This window comes from Pelobates fuscus, chromosome 7, assembly GCF_036172605.1.
Source record: "Pelobates fuscus isolate aPelFus1 chromosome 7, aPelFus1.pri, whole genome shotgun sequence".
Lineage (NCBI taxonomy): Eukaryota > Metazoa > Chordata > Amphibia > Anura > Pelobatidae > Pelobates > Pelobates fuscus.
The window spans coordinates 116,587,141-116,602,412 of record NC_086323.1 but is presented as its reverse complement, the minus strand read 5'-3'; the positions used below and the strand labels follow the sequence as shown (position 1 = coordinate 116,602,412).

General features: G+C 43.7%; 1 protein-coding gene across 1 annotated transcript in view; it reads left to right on the top strand.

Moving 5' to 3' along the window:
- The window catches only part of IPPK (inositol-pentakisphosphate 2-kinase), a 53,322-nt gene that overhangs the window by 9,683 nt on the left and 28,367 nt on the right, over positions 1–15,272 (top strand). Inside the window, exons 2-3 of the mRNA XM_063426478.1 lie at positions 12,031–12,078; positions 13,269–13,364. Of these exons, the coding sequence (XP_063282548.1) occupies positions 12,031–12,078; positions 13,269–13,364 (144 nt within the window). The remainder of the gene's footprint in view (positions 1–12,030; positions 12,079–13,268; positions 13,365–15,272) is intronic.

Below are 15,272 nucleotides of genomic sequence, written 5' to 3'. Positions count from 1 at the left end.
TACAGTGGTACCTCCCAATTCTATTCCCCAGTAATGAGTATACATCTAGAGCACTTTTGCCTAAGTTGATATCTCATCCATTACTCCCTGAGCCCATTTCAATCTCCTCTTGCACAGTTTTTGGGTGATTTTTTATTTTAAGTATTCACATTTTGTTGTTTTATTTGTTCATGGTTAAGTATACCTTATTAAAGATTATTAATTTTAGCAGGCTTCTGAGATCCGTATCTTACTTGTGTTACCTAGACCTTGGGTCTTAGGCATACACTACCTTTACTGTCCTACTGTATATATTACAAGGGTTACCCCCTACTGAGATACGATCTGGACACACTTACCTTATCCCCGCAAGGGGGTACTTTCTTTTTCTTAAGCACTGCTGAGATAGCCAAGCAGAGGAAGACCTCATTTAATAGGTACATGCTTTATCACCTTTTCCTTAAAGCATTTTGTGCATGAGTAATGGCCTCGTGAATTCCATGCGTTAATGTGTATCATCCTGTAACTGCAATGACATACAGTCATATATTTCAGAAGCTGGTATGAGCTGATTCAAGCAAGCATTTAGTCATCAACTGGATCAGGGGGTTATAAAAATATGGTTACATCAGTTTAACTACTGCTTGGTCACTAGCATAGCACACACAACAGAAAAGTGTGCGCACACTGTGTGGCAATAAACATTTCCTTCTCAAAATCATCACAGTTTTTTGTTGTTGTGCATTTGTAGTTCTAGCCATAGAAAAGCGCTTTTAGTGAGGATAGTGTGTTTGAAGGAAGTGTTATAAACTGGAAAAAAAAAAAAGAATTGTCCTTTTTGGTGCTAAAATTGTTTAAAACTAATAATGGCTAATGTTAGTTAGCCTGATCTATATCTAGTCAGTGTAGGTATAATATGGGTGTTCGCATCCCTGCACTGTCTGTTCCTCTTAAGCTGCTGCTTTTACTCGTTCTGCTGAGTAAGGCTGCTGTTGCCGGCTTTCACAGACCGTCCTCTGTAGATATTTGGCCGGAGCTTTCATCTGCTGGCTTCAAAACAAGCAACGTTTACAGGCTTGCAAATCAAGCTGTGTGAACCTTGGATACATAGATTGCACACCCTACAACACAGTTTATATTCTTTCTTTAACCTTGCATTTAAAGGAACACTAATGTTAATACATTTTTAGTATTTATAAGTGTTCCTTTTTTATTTTCTGGGCTACAAACAAATGCGTTAAAAAAAAAAAAAAAAAAAAAAAAAAAAAATATCTCTATAAAATGCACGTTTACTCCAGTGCTAGAACAGACGTCTTGCTGCAGCTGCTTCACCTCTGATTGTTGTCAGTCCAGTACTTCTCATAGAAGCAGCATTCGGGATAACTGCTGTGCTCCAACAATCCAACGCTTGATGATGCTAAACATGAAGACCCTCAAAATTGAAGGTCTCAAGGCTGAAGTGCCTCTAGTGGCTGACAGTCTTGTGTTGTACTTTTATTGAAATTCCAACGCAGTCAAAAGATATCATGTCAAAGTATGGACTACTTTTGTCTTCTGGTAATTCCCAACTTACATAGTTACATTGCTGAAAAGAGATATGCGTCCATCAAGTATTTCTCACATTTGTTTTTGCTGTTGATCCAAAAGGCAAAAAACTGTCTGAAGCACTTTCCCATTTTGAAACAAACTAGGAAAAAAATTATCCTTGCCCCTGTATATTATGTTTTTGCAGATATTCAATTTATTCAATTGCTGTTTAAATATCTGTGTATATTCTGATAAAACCACCTCCTCAGAGAATTCCTCATCCTTATTGTTCTTACTGTAAAGAAAAACTATTATTTGCCTTAGACTAAATCTCCTTTCTTCCAGTCTAAATGTGTGACATAGTGTCCTATGTATAGTCCTGTTTATGAATAGATTTCCAGACAGTGGGTTTGTATTTTTATTTTATTTTATTTTTTTATTTTTTGTGTGCATAATTAGAACAATTATTCTTGCAATGCCCCAACTGTGGTAGCAAGACAAAGAGCTGAACATAGCATAACAAGTTTAAGGCATTTGAGTGTACTGCACAATTTTTGGGTGATATAAGATACAAGCTGAGTCTAACATGTATAGAGGGAATACGGAGGAGGGTAGGCTTACATTTCCAATTTACCAAGTTGGTTCATAGACAAGGAGCTGAAGATAACTTACAGTAAGTAGTTTGTGACACAAGCTTATGGTATAGTAGAGGGACAGCGTTGAAATACAGTATTGTAGGACATGCTGATCATCTGAGGACAGGCTATATCTGCTGTTGGGCACATTACAGGTTTAATTTAGTGAGCAAGAGAAAACATCCTGTTCTGTGTTGCATACATACATTTTTAGAGGTTGTGGAATACACAGTTAGTGCTATCGAGCTAGTCTGTTTGGACCTGCACAGCCTAAGTACAGGGGCAGCTAATTGGATCAGGTATCTGTGTTACACTATTAGACATGTTGGGAGGTATGCTGAAATCTGCCTTGTTTAGCCAATTGGTGAGGCATATTATATAATATATAGACTGGTATGACATTTGTGCTGCAATACGATTAACATGGACATTTTATAACATCATATAACACGAAGTCCACTGGTACTGCATTCTCTCGTTAAGGGGAGCAGAGCTGGAAACCCATATTAATCTTAGAATTAAACGTGATGGGAGGCAGATCGAAAGCCTTATGACCCAGAGTGTCCCTCAATGTCCCCCCTGTCAGCCTATGCCTTCCGGGGTTAGTGTCCAGACATGTGAGCCGCGTGGGAACTCAGCCGTAGCCGGTCTCGGTCCTGAGAGTCCTGTTGCTAGGCTACTCTTTGTGTACACAGGGTACTGCTGTATAGCGGCTGGAGTGTGCGTCGGTCTGGTCCTGCGCGGGTTTGGATGTGTGCTCTTACTGGCAGTGGTATTTGCCTCTGATTGACACAGCCTGCATGAAAAAAAAATTGCTCTGTAAATAGAACTTTCATTACATACAAGAGGCTCTTGCAGGGTCTAGCAAGCTATTAACATAGCAGGGGATAAGAAAATCTTAATTAAACAGAACTTGCAATAAAGAAAGCCTAAATAGGGCTCTCTTTACAGGAAGTGTTTATGGAAGGCTGTGCAAGTCACATGCAGGGAGGTGTGACTAGGGTTCATAAACGGGGAAAAGGGATTTAACTCCTAAATGGCAGAGGATTGAGCAGTGAGGCTGCAGGAGCATGTTCTATACACCAAAACGGCTTCATTAAGCTAAAGTTGTTCAGGTGACTATAGTGTCCCTTTAAACTACAAGTACTGTTCTCATTACAAAGCCAAAATATGATGCACATTGTATCAGAATGTGACAGAACAGTGCTTCCCAGCCTTTTTTCACATGGCATCTATTCTGTACTCCTTATATTAGCAAAACGATTGTAATTAATATAGTTGCTGTTATTTTATATGTATACGGTTTTTCTATGCCGATCTCTCCTTTTTCTTTGCTCAAGGTCCCTTGTTCTCCTCTGTCCCGTGCTTTCTTGCTCCTTCTCTGCCCCAGGCTCACTGATTCTTCTGTGCCCCAGGCATATTGGCATATACATACTCTGACACACATGCAGATACACAGACGAGCACACAGACATACATGCAGATACAGACGCGCACACACACAGATATACACATACTTGCAGATCAGATACACAGGATGTTGGCTGGGGCTGTTGGGATTAAGGCTCATTTCCCAGTCCGCCCTCTTTTGCGGCTATGTCTGTACAAGCTGGGAGGAATTGACTGTCTCTCACTTCCTCCCAGCCTTCCCTGTAGATAAGGAGAGGCCTGGTTGCCCTTTTAAAGCACCACAGCAGCACATGATCGAGCCATTGATGGCACATAGCCCCTCCCCCTGCGTTTCCCAACCTGTCTGGTGCAGCTGCACCGGCGGTAGAATCTTCATTACCGACTTCCTCCCCCCCCACACTCCCTGTGTACCGCCAGGGGAACAGGACTGTAACCCTGGGGGTACGTGTACCAAGGGTTGGGAGCCGCTGTGCTCGTAGACTCTGTGCTGGTATATTGAAGAGATCACGAACAGGTGCAAAGTCTTCTCTCACAAAATGTGCCAACTCTCTTTGAAGATATTTTATGTGTGCAAAATAGTGCTACAATTATGGCTGATTACTCACCTTTTTTTTTTTTTTTTAATTCTTTATTTTTGTGTGCAGAGAGTAATACAAATAGCTTTGCAAGGCCACAATAGCATGCATAACAGATTCATGGTCTTGATAAGTAAGCAAATTTTTGTTAATAAGATGATTGCTACAGGCTAGATAGCATACGTCCAGATTGCTATATTGCAGTAAATTCTCAATTTTGTTTACCAACTGGACTGTGAGAGTAGATTAAGGAACTGTGTAATACAGCTATTATCAAAGAGAAATGGTCCTCAGTGCTATCAGGTGTATGTCGCGTAGAGTATAGGCTGGCTAGAGGACACAAATCAGGCTTAACTCGCTGAGCAGGGTGGGTGCCATTTAAGTGGGACTGTCATATATGCGTGAAAACCTGTCATTTTTTTTTTTTTAAATTCTTTATTTTGGTAGTGCGCATAGATATTACAGATAGGCATGAGGTGCCCCGAAAGCAATCCCCAAGCATTTTCCACGCTAAACAAGCGGGACCAGTGATTAACAGGCACAATTTTTTTTTTATGTTATAGTCAGCCTAAGGTCAGTTTACACAATAGATTTATATGGTAATAAGGCTTAGTCATAGTTTACACTAGTTGTACAGATGTCGCATGCTAGGATTTTAGTAGCTGTACAGACATGTTAGGGCCTAGGCATTGTAAATGATGGTCATGCTAGATATTTGTTAGTCGCTTTCAGGCAATAAACGGTCGCTTTAATTCTATGGTCAGTCGCTTTAGTGCTCTCATCAGTCACAGAAATAATAGCATTCGTCGCGTTAACTGTTGTCACTTTAAACATTTGTCGCTTTGTCTTCATACATTTTAATAGTATCAACAGTCTCTGTAATACTGTCGTTATTATCACCCATGCCAGCCCGGGCTATCCGCTGTGTCCCCACGGGGGGCCGCCAATTTGATGGTCTTGAGACCGTACTCGGGAGGGGAGTCCCACTGCCAACCGGTGCCAGTTCAGCTCGTTTAACTGCTGTTCAGCTCTGCTGTTCTGTGGGTTGCACGCTGGTGTCACAGGGGCTGCAGCTGCTTTATGGCGTGGATGGGCCTTTGGAGGTCTGGGTCAGCCGTGATGGGAGGCTCAGTGTAGTTTTCGTGCGGTCGCTGGGCGGCAGGTTGGACGAAGGGTGAGTGATAGGTCCAGTTTCTTGCAGGGGCACCCTGCATGGCACCCTGCCCGGTCCTTGCAGCCTGCTGTTATCAGGTCGCAGGATAATTCTGTCCCCCCTGTGTGGCTGATGTCGGTATGGACGGTTGTTGGGGTAGATGGTAGGGATTTTAATCCCTTGCGTGGCAGTGTCTGGGGGCTTCAGCCGCGGTATCAGTCACTTGCACAGGGAGGGTGCTGATCCTCTTCCTCTCTCTTGTGCACATGGCGGCCGCCATTTTAGGTGCAGCGGTTTCGTCCACTGTGGCTCGAGCAGGCTGTTAGGGTGAGGACCGGGATCACCCCCCCGGTCCATAGGGGGGGGGAAACGGGGCCGGATCCGCTCGGGTGCACGCTCTGGGCTGGATGCTGGAGTGCAGGATAGTGGGGCAGCGGCCGTCCGCCCCACTCACCGCCGGAGAAGGCCTCTGCTTGAGACACCCAAAGCCTCTCCGCCAGGGGACTGAAGCCCGGAGAGCCAGCCTCTCCCTGGTTTCAGCAGTCTTTCTGCGTCGGGCGCCGTGGCTGTCGGTCAGTTGGTCCAGAAAAATACGGGTTTTGGGTTCACCATTAGGTTTTTGGTGCAGGAGCTCCACTTGCCTGCGACCGTCCAGCTCGGCGGTCCGGCCCCGCCCCCAACCTGTCATTTTTGCCAGGAGGCAAGTTACACTGAGGTTATTGATTGGAGACACATGTTAAGACTACACAGAATACCAAGAACCAGTCTAAAATAAAGGGGGGGGGGGGGGGGGGGGTGGGTTCTAACAGAGTAGTGTAGCAGGGGAAAGTTAGGGGAAAGTAAGGGTGGAAAGAATAGAAACTGCTGGGGTCCCCCAAACAACATGAAACTTTCAACAGCTCAAATACCCAAGCTGAGATACAAATGTCCCATAGCCAGTCACTTTCAGCCCACACCAACCCGATAGAGGTTAGGTGAGAGTTCCAGGGTCCCTAGCAAGGCATCCCTCCTGTCCCAGACCGCGTCACTTGACTTGCAGCTCCATCCGTTTTCATTGATCATCAGCTTCCTGTACATGCCATGCGTTCCCGGGGAGTGCGCCATGGAGGGGATAGGGACCCCAAGCAGATTGCGTTTTGGGTGTGTGGTAGTGCAGCTGGGCTTCCGACGGCGCTGGTCCCGCTTCGGTCTCTCCCGCGGTTGTCGTTTCCTTGTGTGGGGCATTCCGCCATGTGAGGTCGGCCATCCCCTGAGGAGACCTCCCGCCGTCTTAGGTGAGTGTGGCAGGGGCTTCCCAGTACTCATGGTCGCTGCATTACCGGGTGGATCTCGTAAGAGTGGTTTGGGCGCTGTGTGTTTTTGGGCGCTGGCTTATTCGGAGCCAAAATTCCTGGCATTGCTGCTCGAACTTTGCTTCAAACATAGCTGCCCAGTTCTGGTGCTCTGGGATGGATTGTTATGATGGGGGTTGCAGGTTGGCGGCCATCTTGAGCTCACCATGCTGTCTCAGGATCAGCTTCTGTCGGCTCAGCTGTGAGGTGAGTTCCCCAGCAGGGACCGGGATATCCCCCCCCGGTCCAGAGGGGGGGGGGGAGCAGGGCCTTGTTCACATTCGTTTGGGCCCCAGGCGGGGTGTGTTAGGCAGGATAGTGGGGCAGCGGCCGTCCGCCCCACTCACCGCCGGAGTAGGCCCTGATTGGGGCATCGATGCCCTCTCCTCCAGGGGACTGCAGCTCGTCAAGCCAGCCTCACCCTGGATCCAGTATCCCCTTTTGCTCCGTGGACCCCTGCTGGTGGTCGCTAATAGTGCCGAAAATCATTCAGTTTCTATGCTTAAAGTTTGGTGGCTTGCAGGAGCTCAGCGTGCCTGCGGCCATCCAGCTCGGCGGTCCGGCCCCGCCCCCCGATTACTCACCTTTCTTCACATTTTAATTACCCTATCTTAATTTTATATAATCTTAATTCTATTTTCTGTAATTCATTTAAATACTTTGAATAGTCCAATGTTGTGGGTAGAACCCCTGTCTGATGGATGAGTCAGACAGGGGCTTTCATTGTAGATTGCAATGAAGGAAATAACGTGCAAGGTGACAGACTAGGGGGGAATAGCAGTAATTGAATCGGGGCATGTATGCAACAGGATCTGGGTTCCTGAAATAAATTGACCAGAGCTACAGTGACACTCTTTACATGCTTGTGCACACACATAATTTATATAAATAACATAGCTTCCATCTAATATATAGTGCCATGGAATATGTTGGTGCTTTAGAAATAATAGCTCTAGAATATATTCAAGCTAAAGGAGGTTAAATGCTCTGGTCAGGTTATTATAGATCAGGGTTAGGCAACCTTTTAGCAGCACGTGTGTGTGTGTTGCTGAATTCTGCTTATGTATGGGTTCTGCAGTTGCTTTATAGGGTCGTATTTGTGCAAATGTGCGCTGTTTTGCGTGTCTGTGAATTTGGGTTGTGTGTGGTGATAGGTTGTAGTTTGCTGGAGGGGGGCGTGTTGTGTACAGTAATGGCTGCTTGGGGTTGTGGGAGTTCCTTGTGGGGTTGTCTCTGGGTTTTCAGTAGTATTGTGTTTGTGGGGGCTGTGTGTCTGCTTCTGGACTGTGTGGGGGAGACCTCTTTTGCAACTGTGTGTATGTCTGGCTTTGTGTATCCTTGGGGTTAAGTGAGGGGCTGGGCCGGCCAGGTACAGGACAAGGGTTGGGGTTGCGGTAGTTGCTGCTCTCCTCCAATGCAGATTCACATTCTCTGAGATCACTTCCTTCACGTCTTGAAGTGATTAAATTGAGGGCTTCCCCTCACCAACTGATACAATCCTTGCTAGTACTCAATGCTCCACTGGGACAACTGATAGACTAGCTCCAGGGGAGATCCTCATGTCTCCTCATCCTGTTTGGGTCAGGCAGCTTTGTGTGCCATGCACAGTCACCCAGAGTGCCACAGGTTGCTGACCCTTGTCATAGATATTTTTTTTTTTTTAACTTTGCCCATTTATCGGTAAATAAAAAGATATTTACTAATCCCATCCTGCTGCAGAAAACTAATGTATTTAATATTCAACTGCAGGCTAACTACTATGGAATGTGTGGTGCCCTTTTCTAAATAAGGGGTTATCTCGCTTGCATAAAAATCAGGGGAATCACCTTGATGTCTCTGTACACATTCCAGTTGCAAATGTTCCAGTGGGTGAGAGTGAGTCATACCTGCTGTAAAACAAATAAACTAGGAGCAGGGTTAGGTACTATAGTGATATGCAAAGCTGGACAATCCACAGCAGCGAGGTAGCAGAGTATTTTGTAATATTTCATAAACCTTCCTATTTGTGATTCCTAGTAAAGAAAAGAATTGTAAACCCCTGAAATGGTTTTTCTGACCTCTAAATTATTCATAAATCTGGCCAGCATTTCTAAGACACACTTCTATTATTATAATTATTGTTAAGTTAAGTACTTTTTCCTCCATATAGGATTAGCTGAAGTGATAACATAAGGCTAAGCAAAATAACTTCTTCTTGACCTAGCCTTCATATCCGGAAATTATGTGATTCTGGCCCCATTTTTTAATTTATTAACTACAAGAACACTCGGAATAGAAATGTGTGTTCCTATCGATATAACCCTGCAAGGGTTAATAAGCTATTGGTTACCATTTATCCCATGTAGCGCCGCTCTCTCCAGCCTATTTGGCTGAGATTATCAAGCTTGATGATCTCAGCCAATCCAGTGTTTTCCCATAGTGTCATGTGATGTATTCCACAATTATCCTTACTATATGGAGGCTAATGTGCATATGTGGCAAAACGCAGCGCTGCGTCAATCAATCTCTGTGAGACCATCTGATTTGCTGGACAGATATGCCTTTACTGGCTGTCAGTGACCGGAACTAGAGGGATGCCTATAGTGGTCCTTTAAAGCAGTGTTCCCCAACCCCCGGGCCGCGTACCGGTCCGTGGATCAAATGGTACCGGGCCGCCCAGGGGTGTGCGAGTCTGCCGGCTAATGCAGGGCTGGCATTGCCCAAGTGCCAGCCCTGCAATGTGCCTGCGGACCGGAGGGTAGATCAGAGATCTCCCTCCCCGGTCTGCAGGCACTGTGCTGACAGCCGGCAGGGGAGGGAGTGAGAGAGGACCCGGGAGCTCTTACCTGCAGCTCCTCCGGGTCCTCCTCTCACGAGATTTGGAGAGTTGCCGCGGTAACCACGGCAACGCTCCAAATCTCGCGAGAGTGAACTCTAGCCCTGTTACTGGGCTAGAGTTCATCTCACTACCACTGGGACGACCAGGGATTCCCCACCGGACCACCAGGGACTAAGAAATGTCCCCCCTCCTCCCAGTAAAGGGAAGAAGGGAGGGGGGACATGAATATATTAATTTTAATTAAATAAAAAAGCCTCCCTACCCTCCTTACCCCCCATACACACACTGCCCCCATGCACACACTACACACATTGCCCCACAAACACTGTCCCCATGCACACACTGCCCCATACACACACTACACACACTGCCCCACAAACACTGCCCCATACACACACTACACACACTGCCCCACAAACACTGCCCCATACACACACTACACACACTGCCCCACAAACACTGCCCCCATGCACACACTACACACACTGCCCCCATACACACACTACACACATTGCCCCACAAACACTGCCCCCATGCACACACTACTGGCGCCATAACTACTACACTGAGCTATAGTGGTTATTGTGCCTGGATTATTTCTTTAAATAATCTACAAGTGCCCCTCCCGAGATCAGGTTCTGGATCCGCCACTGGTGCGAACTGTGCGGTCGCACAGGGCGCCATAACACAAGGGGCGCCCTGGCAGCCGACACGGCTCGCAAGCTGAATCCCTGATGGTCCAGTGGTGCACCTAGCAGGAGCTGCAGCTAGATCATCATAACTTCTCCCTCGCGGTTCTGGCGCTCACTTAGTGAGTCAGAGGCAGCCTCAGAGATTCACAGCCTGCGCTCTGACTCCACACAGCGCCAGAACCTCGAGGGAGAAGTTATGATCAGCACTCCCTGCTATTCACCTCCAGCCCACCAGAGGCCGGCACTGGAGACCAGGGACAGAGGAGACTTGTGATCGGGCACCAGAGAGAAGGGGCACTGCATGCAAGCAGAGGCAGCTTGGGACATGGTAGGTAGGAGACTGAAATACAGCCTTGAGTTCCCAGCCACAGAAACTCCCCCAGTCTGTGACTGGGAAAGAAGCTGCTGAGTATAGGTGTTGTTACATCAGCATTAGTCTGCTACCTATCCGTTAGGTCACTAGCCCCCCTCAGCTTTTAGGTATTGCCGTGGCTGGCCCTTAAGAAAGCATTTGGAGGCTATTGTGCATGCGCAGCAAAACACTGCGTTGCGTCATTCTGCATCTCCTCATAGAGGTGCATTGAAACAAACCATCTCTATGGGTGTCCATGCAGAGCATGGAGATGCGGAACATTGATGCTGCACACTCTGCAACACTGAGATAGGAAGCACCTCTAGTTGCCGCCTGAGTGACTGCACCTAGAGGATTTACTAGGTAGCAGTGTAAACAGCGTTTACTTTAAAAAGCCTGCAGAGACTGACTATAATCACCAGAACCACTATACTAAGCTGTGATAGTTCTGGTGACCATAGTGTTATTCTTATCTTGTTTAACAACGTTGCCATTTCACTTTGGTATTTAAACCAGTGCTTCTTTCCAGTTGGCAGCCTTTACAAATTCCTTCAATATTATTCCAAATGGGTGTGGAAAGCATTAACTTGATATAGTAATTAATCACTTCTTTTTCTTTTTTTCTGTAGAAAGGTCTCCAGCAGTGTATGTAGAGAGAGAGAGAGAGAGAGAGAGTTTATATTTTTGCCTAGTGCATCCAATAATGACAATTCCCACTGTTTCATCGTCCCACTTCTGTAATTATACTAAAGGCTGACATTTGTGAGGTGCATATACCGTATGTATCAATTCTTATCATATTAGGTGTCACGGCTGGTTATCGGTCTGTTCTTTCCTCTACCTGCCCCAAGAAATTGCATTATTCTTGTAGTTGCTTTTTGTTCAGTTCCCGGCAGTATTTTGTACTGAAGGTGCCTTGTGAGTGCAGGCTTTGTACATCTAAATGTCACATTGTGCACTCAGGTTACTTAGAAAGTCATGTGAGAGACAACCCTTTTCACGAGATCGCTGTGTGGATATTTTAAGATGGATCTGAAAACAGAAAAGGACCTATATGTGAATACTTTTAAAAGTCATGTCACAAAAATGAGTTTTTTTTTTTTTTTTTTTTTAATACAAATTGACATTTGTGTGATGTCTTTATTTGTAGCTAATCCAAAGTCTAGGAAGTGGGTTAATATGCACATGGGAAGCATATACCTTACCAAGAGTGTTTGACTCTTTAAAAATAAAATAAATAAAAAAATCTTACTGTGGTTTTTGGGTGGTGCTTTTTCCTTTGATGGTAACCCCCCACCCCCAAATCTATGCACACACAAAAAAACAAACATCCCACAAGCACCGTTGAGAGTAGAACTACTGTAATGAATTACAAAGTATTCCTTATAGCGTTTGGTGGCCAGTCTTCCAATACCTGTTCAAAACACGTCTGGTTAGCTGCATCTTTGGTAGGTGCATGTTTAAAATGGAAAAATATCAACAAATCCATTTTAGAACTTGTGATTTTGCATTTGTATCAATGTTCCAAAACATGTAATTTGTTTTCTGTCTTTTCCAGCGCTGTGTGGTCCTGAGGTTCCTGAAGTTTCTACCAAACAGGAGTAAGGTATGACTTATTTATTTACAACGGTCTGTTCTTACAAAGACATTTATGCACTAACTTCTTTTCTCACAGGTTTTAATCCATGTAAATGGGTACCGTTTTAAAGGATTTAATAAAAATAAAACAAACGATAATGTGATAGTTTTATAGTTCAAATTAATTCTTCAAATTCTTGTGTTACTACTCCAATTTATCTCAGATTAGCTATCTTTTTGATACTCCCAAAGCCAGTATTTATAAAGGAAAAACCTATCTGTGTTCTCTTTAAAGGAATACTTTAGTGCCAGGAATACAAAGCTATATTCGCATTAGACTTCCCATAGAAGATTACTGAATCAATGCTTTCTTATGTGGCAAAACTCTGACGCTGAATGTTCTCATGCAGAGAGTGAGGACATCCAGCGTCAGATACCGGACCAAAGGTCCGTTTCAATTCAGGAAGCCATCTAGTGACTGTCTGGTAGACCACTGGAGGCAGAGTTAGAGCTGCAATGTAAACATTGTAGTTTCTCTGGAACTGTAATGTTTTTACATTGCAGCACCCTGACTATTTCAATGAGCTAAAGTGGTCTGGGTGCCTATAGTGTCCCTTTAATACCTATAGTACTTTTCCTTCAGCAGTGCCAAAGATTTTAAACATATTCTGGGTCTACTGCCAGTCTCACATGAAGCACAGGTTCAAGTTTGTGACTTTTAAAAGAGGACACATGTAAGATTTGTGTTAAAATCTGAGCTGTACAGAACAATGAAGACTACTTTGTTTCTGTATATTTCCTATGCCTGACACTTATAGACACTGGGCAGATCTACCAATGATGGCTGCAGGGAATTGGCTCTGTCAATGCAGGTTCTCCCTTCATAGACCTCAATGCTGCACATGTGAAAGTATAGTGGTGGCGTTGGCTCCTGGCGCTGAAGGGTTAGTAGGTGAAGAGGACCTGCCGAAGGAAGATGGATGTGCCCGCGAGGGACAGGTTCAGGTAAGTACAGGTAGATACAACAAAGGTAGAAAATGGGAAAGAGGGAAAAAAAAGTGTGTTAAAAGAGATTGGTTGGTATTGGTGGTATTTTGTATGTCCTGCATGTGATTTTGTATTCTGGATGCTACCAGGATCCATGATATTTAAATAAAATGCGTGAATAACATTTTTTTCCCCTTTAATTCATGAAGCTGTTTTTTTCCCCCTTTCTAGACTGCGGAGGAAGTCTACCAACACTTACAAAATATTTTGGACTTTGGCAAACATGTCATGAAGCAGTTTCTTGGAGAAAACTATGTTCATCATGGGGTATGTAAATGAAGCCTTGAATACATGACAAGCCATGGTCCGCTTTGTTATGACTAACTTGTACAATTGCTTTTGAGATTGGTGCCCACCAACCACTAAAAGGGAATCTAAAAAGTTACACTATGAATGGTCTTTTTGGATAACTAGGTAATAATATTCAATATCACAGTGTGTTGGGGTAGTGGAATGATTTGTGAAGTTCTTTAAAGGGATGAGATTTGAGAGAGCAATTCAGTGGCCTTTTGAATTCAACATAATATTGCAAATATAGAGGCTGAATTCCTCTTTTTAATCCATTGTTTATTTTGCAAGTGAATGATTGCATTGTTACACAGAGCTTTACAGTAGCAGATCGCATAGCCTAGGAGACTTGCCTATTGGGGACGTTTTGGAGAGGTGCAGCTAGATGCATTTAACTTGAATATTTGTGATAGTTGAAGCAGTTTCGCTAGATAACTTCCAGGGCAGGTGACCAAGATGGTTATCTTTCCAAGGAACATCTAAATGCTAAAATACTTGGTGTGAAGTTTGCCCTCCTTTTTCATTTTACAAAAAGTGCATATTTAAGAGGCTTTTGTAACTTAGCCTTATCACACTACACTGGCTGTCAATCTGACAACTGGTCCTGCTACTAGTTTAGCTAAGTGGAGTTAAACTAAAAAGGAAGGTAGTTGCCCAGAGCACCTGCTTTGCAAAGACGTCTCATTGAGCTTCTTTTGGAAATGTGCGATTGGACAACCACAGAAAGTTTGGGCTGGGGGAAATAGGGGAAGGCTTGCAAAGGCTGCAGACAAGATATATGCAGCTTTTGCAAGCTGTTTTTAGATCTAACTCAAATGATATATGATATTTTATAATTGGGCTGAGCAGTGTTTCTTTGGTGTCAATTGTGCTTTTTTATTTTTTTTTAAATGCATTACTGAAGTATAAAATAAGGCCTTCTTTAACCCCTTAAGGACTGGACTGTTTTTGCGATGTTGTACATTTGCGACCAGGCATCTTTTTGACACTTTTGTGGTGTTTGTGTTTAGCTGTAATTTTCCGCTCTCTCATTTACTGTTCCCATACAAATTATATATTGTTTTTTTCAGGACAAAAGGGGCTTTCTTTACATACCATTGTTTATATAATCTCATGTAATTTAATTTAAAAAAAATGAAAAATATGCTGAAAAATTGAAAAAAATACACGTTTTTTGAATTTTATGTGAAAAATCTTTTACTCATCTACAAAAGCGAATGAAAAAAAACAGCTAAATAGATTCAAAATGTTGTCCTGAGTTCAAAAATACCCAGTGTTTACATGCTTTTTGCTATTTTTTTTGCATGTTATAGGGCTATAAGTACAAGTAGGATATTGCGGTTTCAAAACATACATTTTTAAAATGTATCAATAGTGACATTGTAACACTATATTATCTGTCATAAATTGCTAAATAACACCCCACATGTACATATTTTTTTTAAAGTAGACAACCCAGGGTATTCAATATGGGGTATGTCCAGACTTTTTTAGTAGCCACTTAGTCGCAAACACTGGCCAAAGTTAGCGTTCATATTTGTTTGTGTGTGAAAAAAGTAAAAAACTAAATTGAACGCTAATTTTGGCCAGTGTTTGTGACTAAGTGGTTACTAAAAAAGACTGGACATACCCCATTTGCAATACCTTGGGTTGTCTTCTTTTACAAATGGTATGCCATCATGGGGGTAATTCTCATTCCTGGGCTACCATACGCTCTCAAAGGCACGTAACCAACCTGGCCATTTTCAATGTAAAAATATTTGACCCATATATTTGACCCTGTAACTTTCAAAAACGCTATAAAACCTGTACATGGGGGGTCCTGTTCTACTCAGGAGACTTTGCTGAACACAAATATTAGTGTTTCAAAACTGGAAAATGTATCAC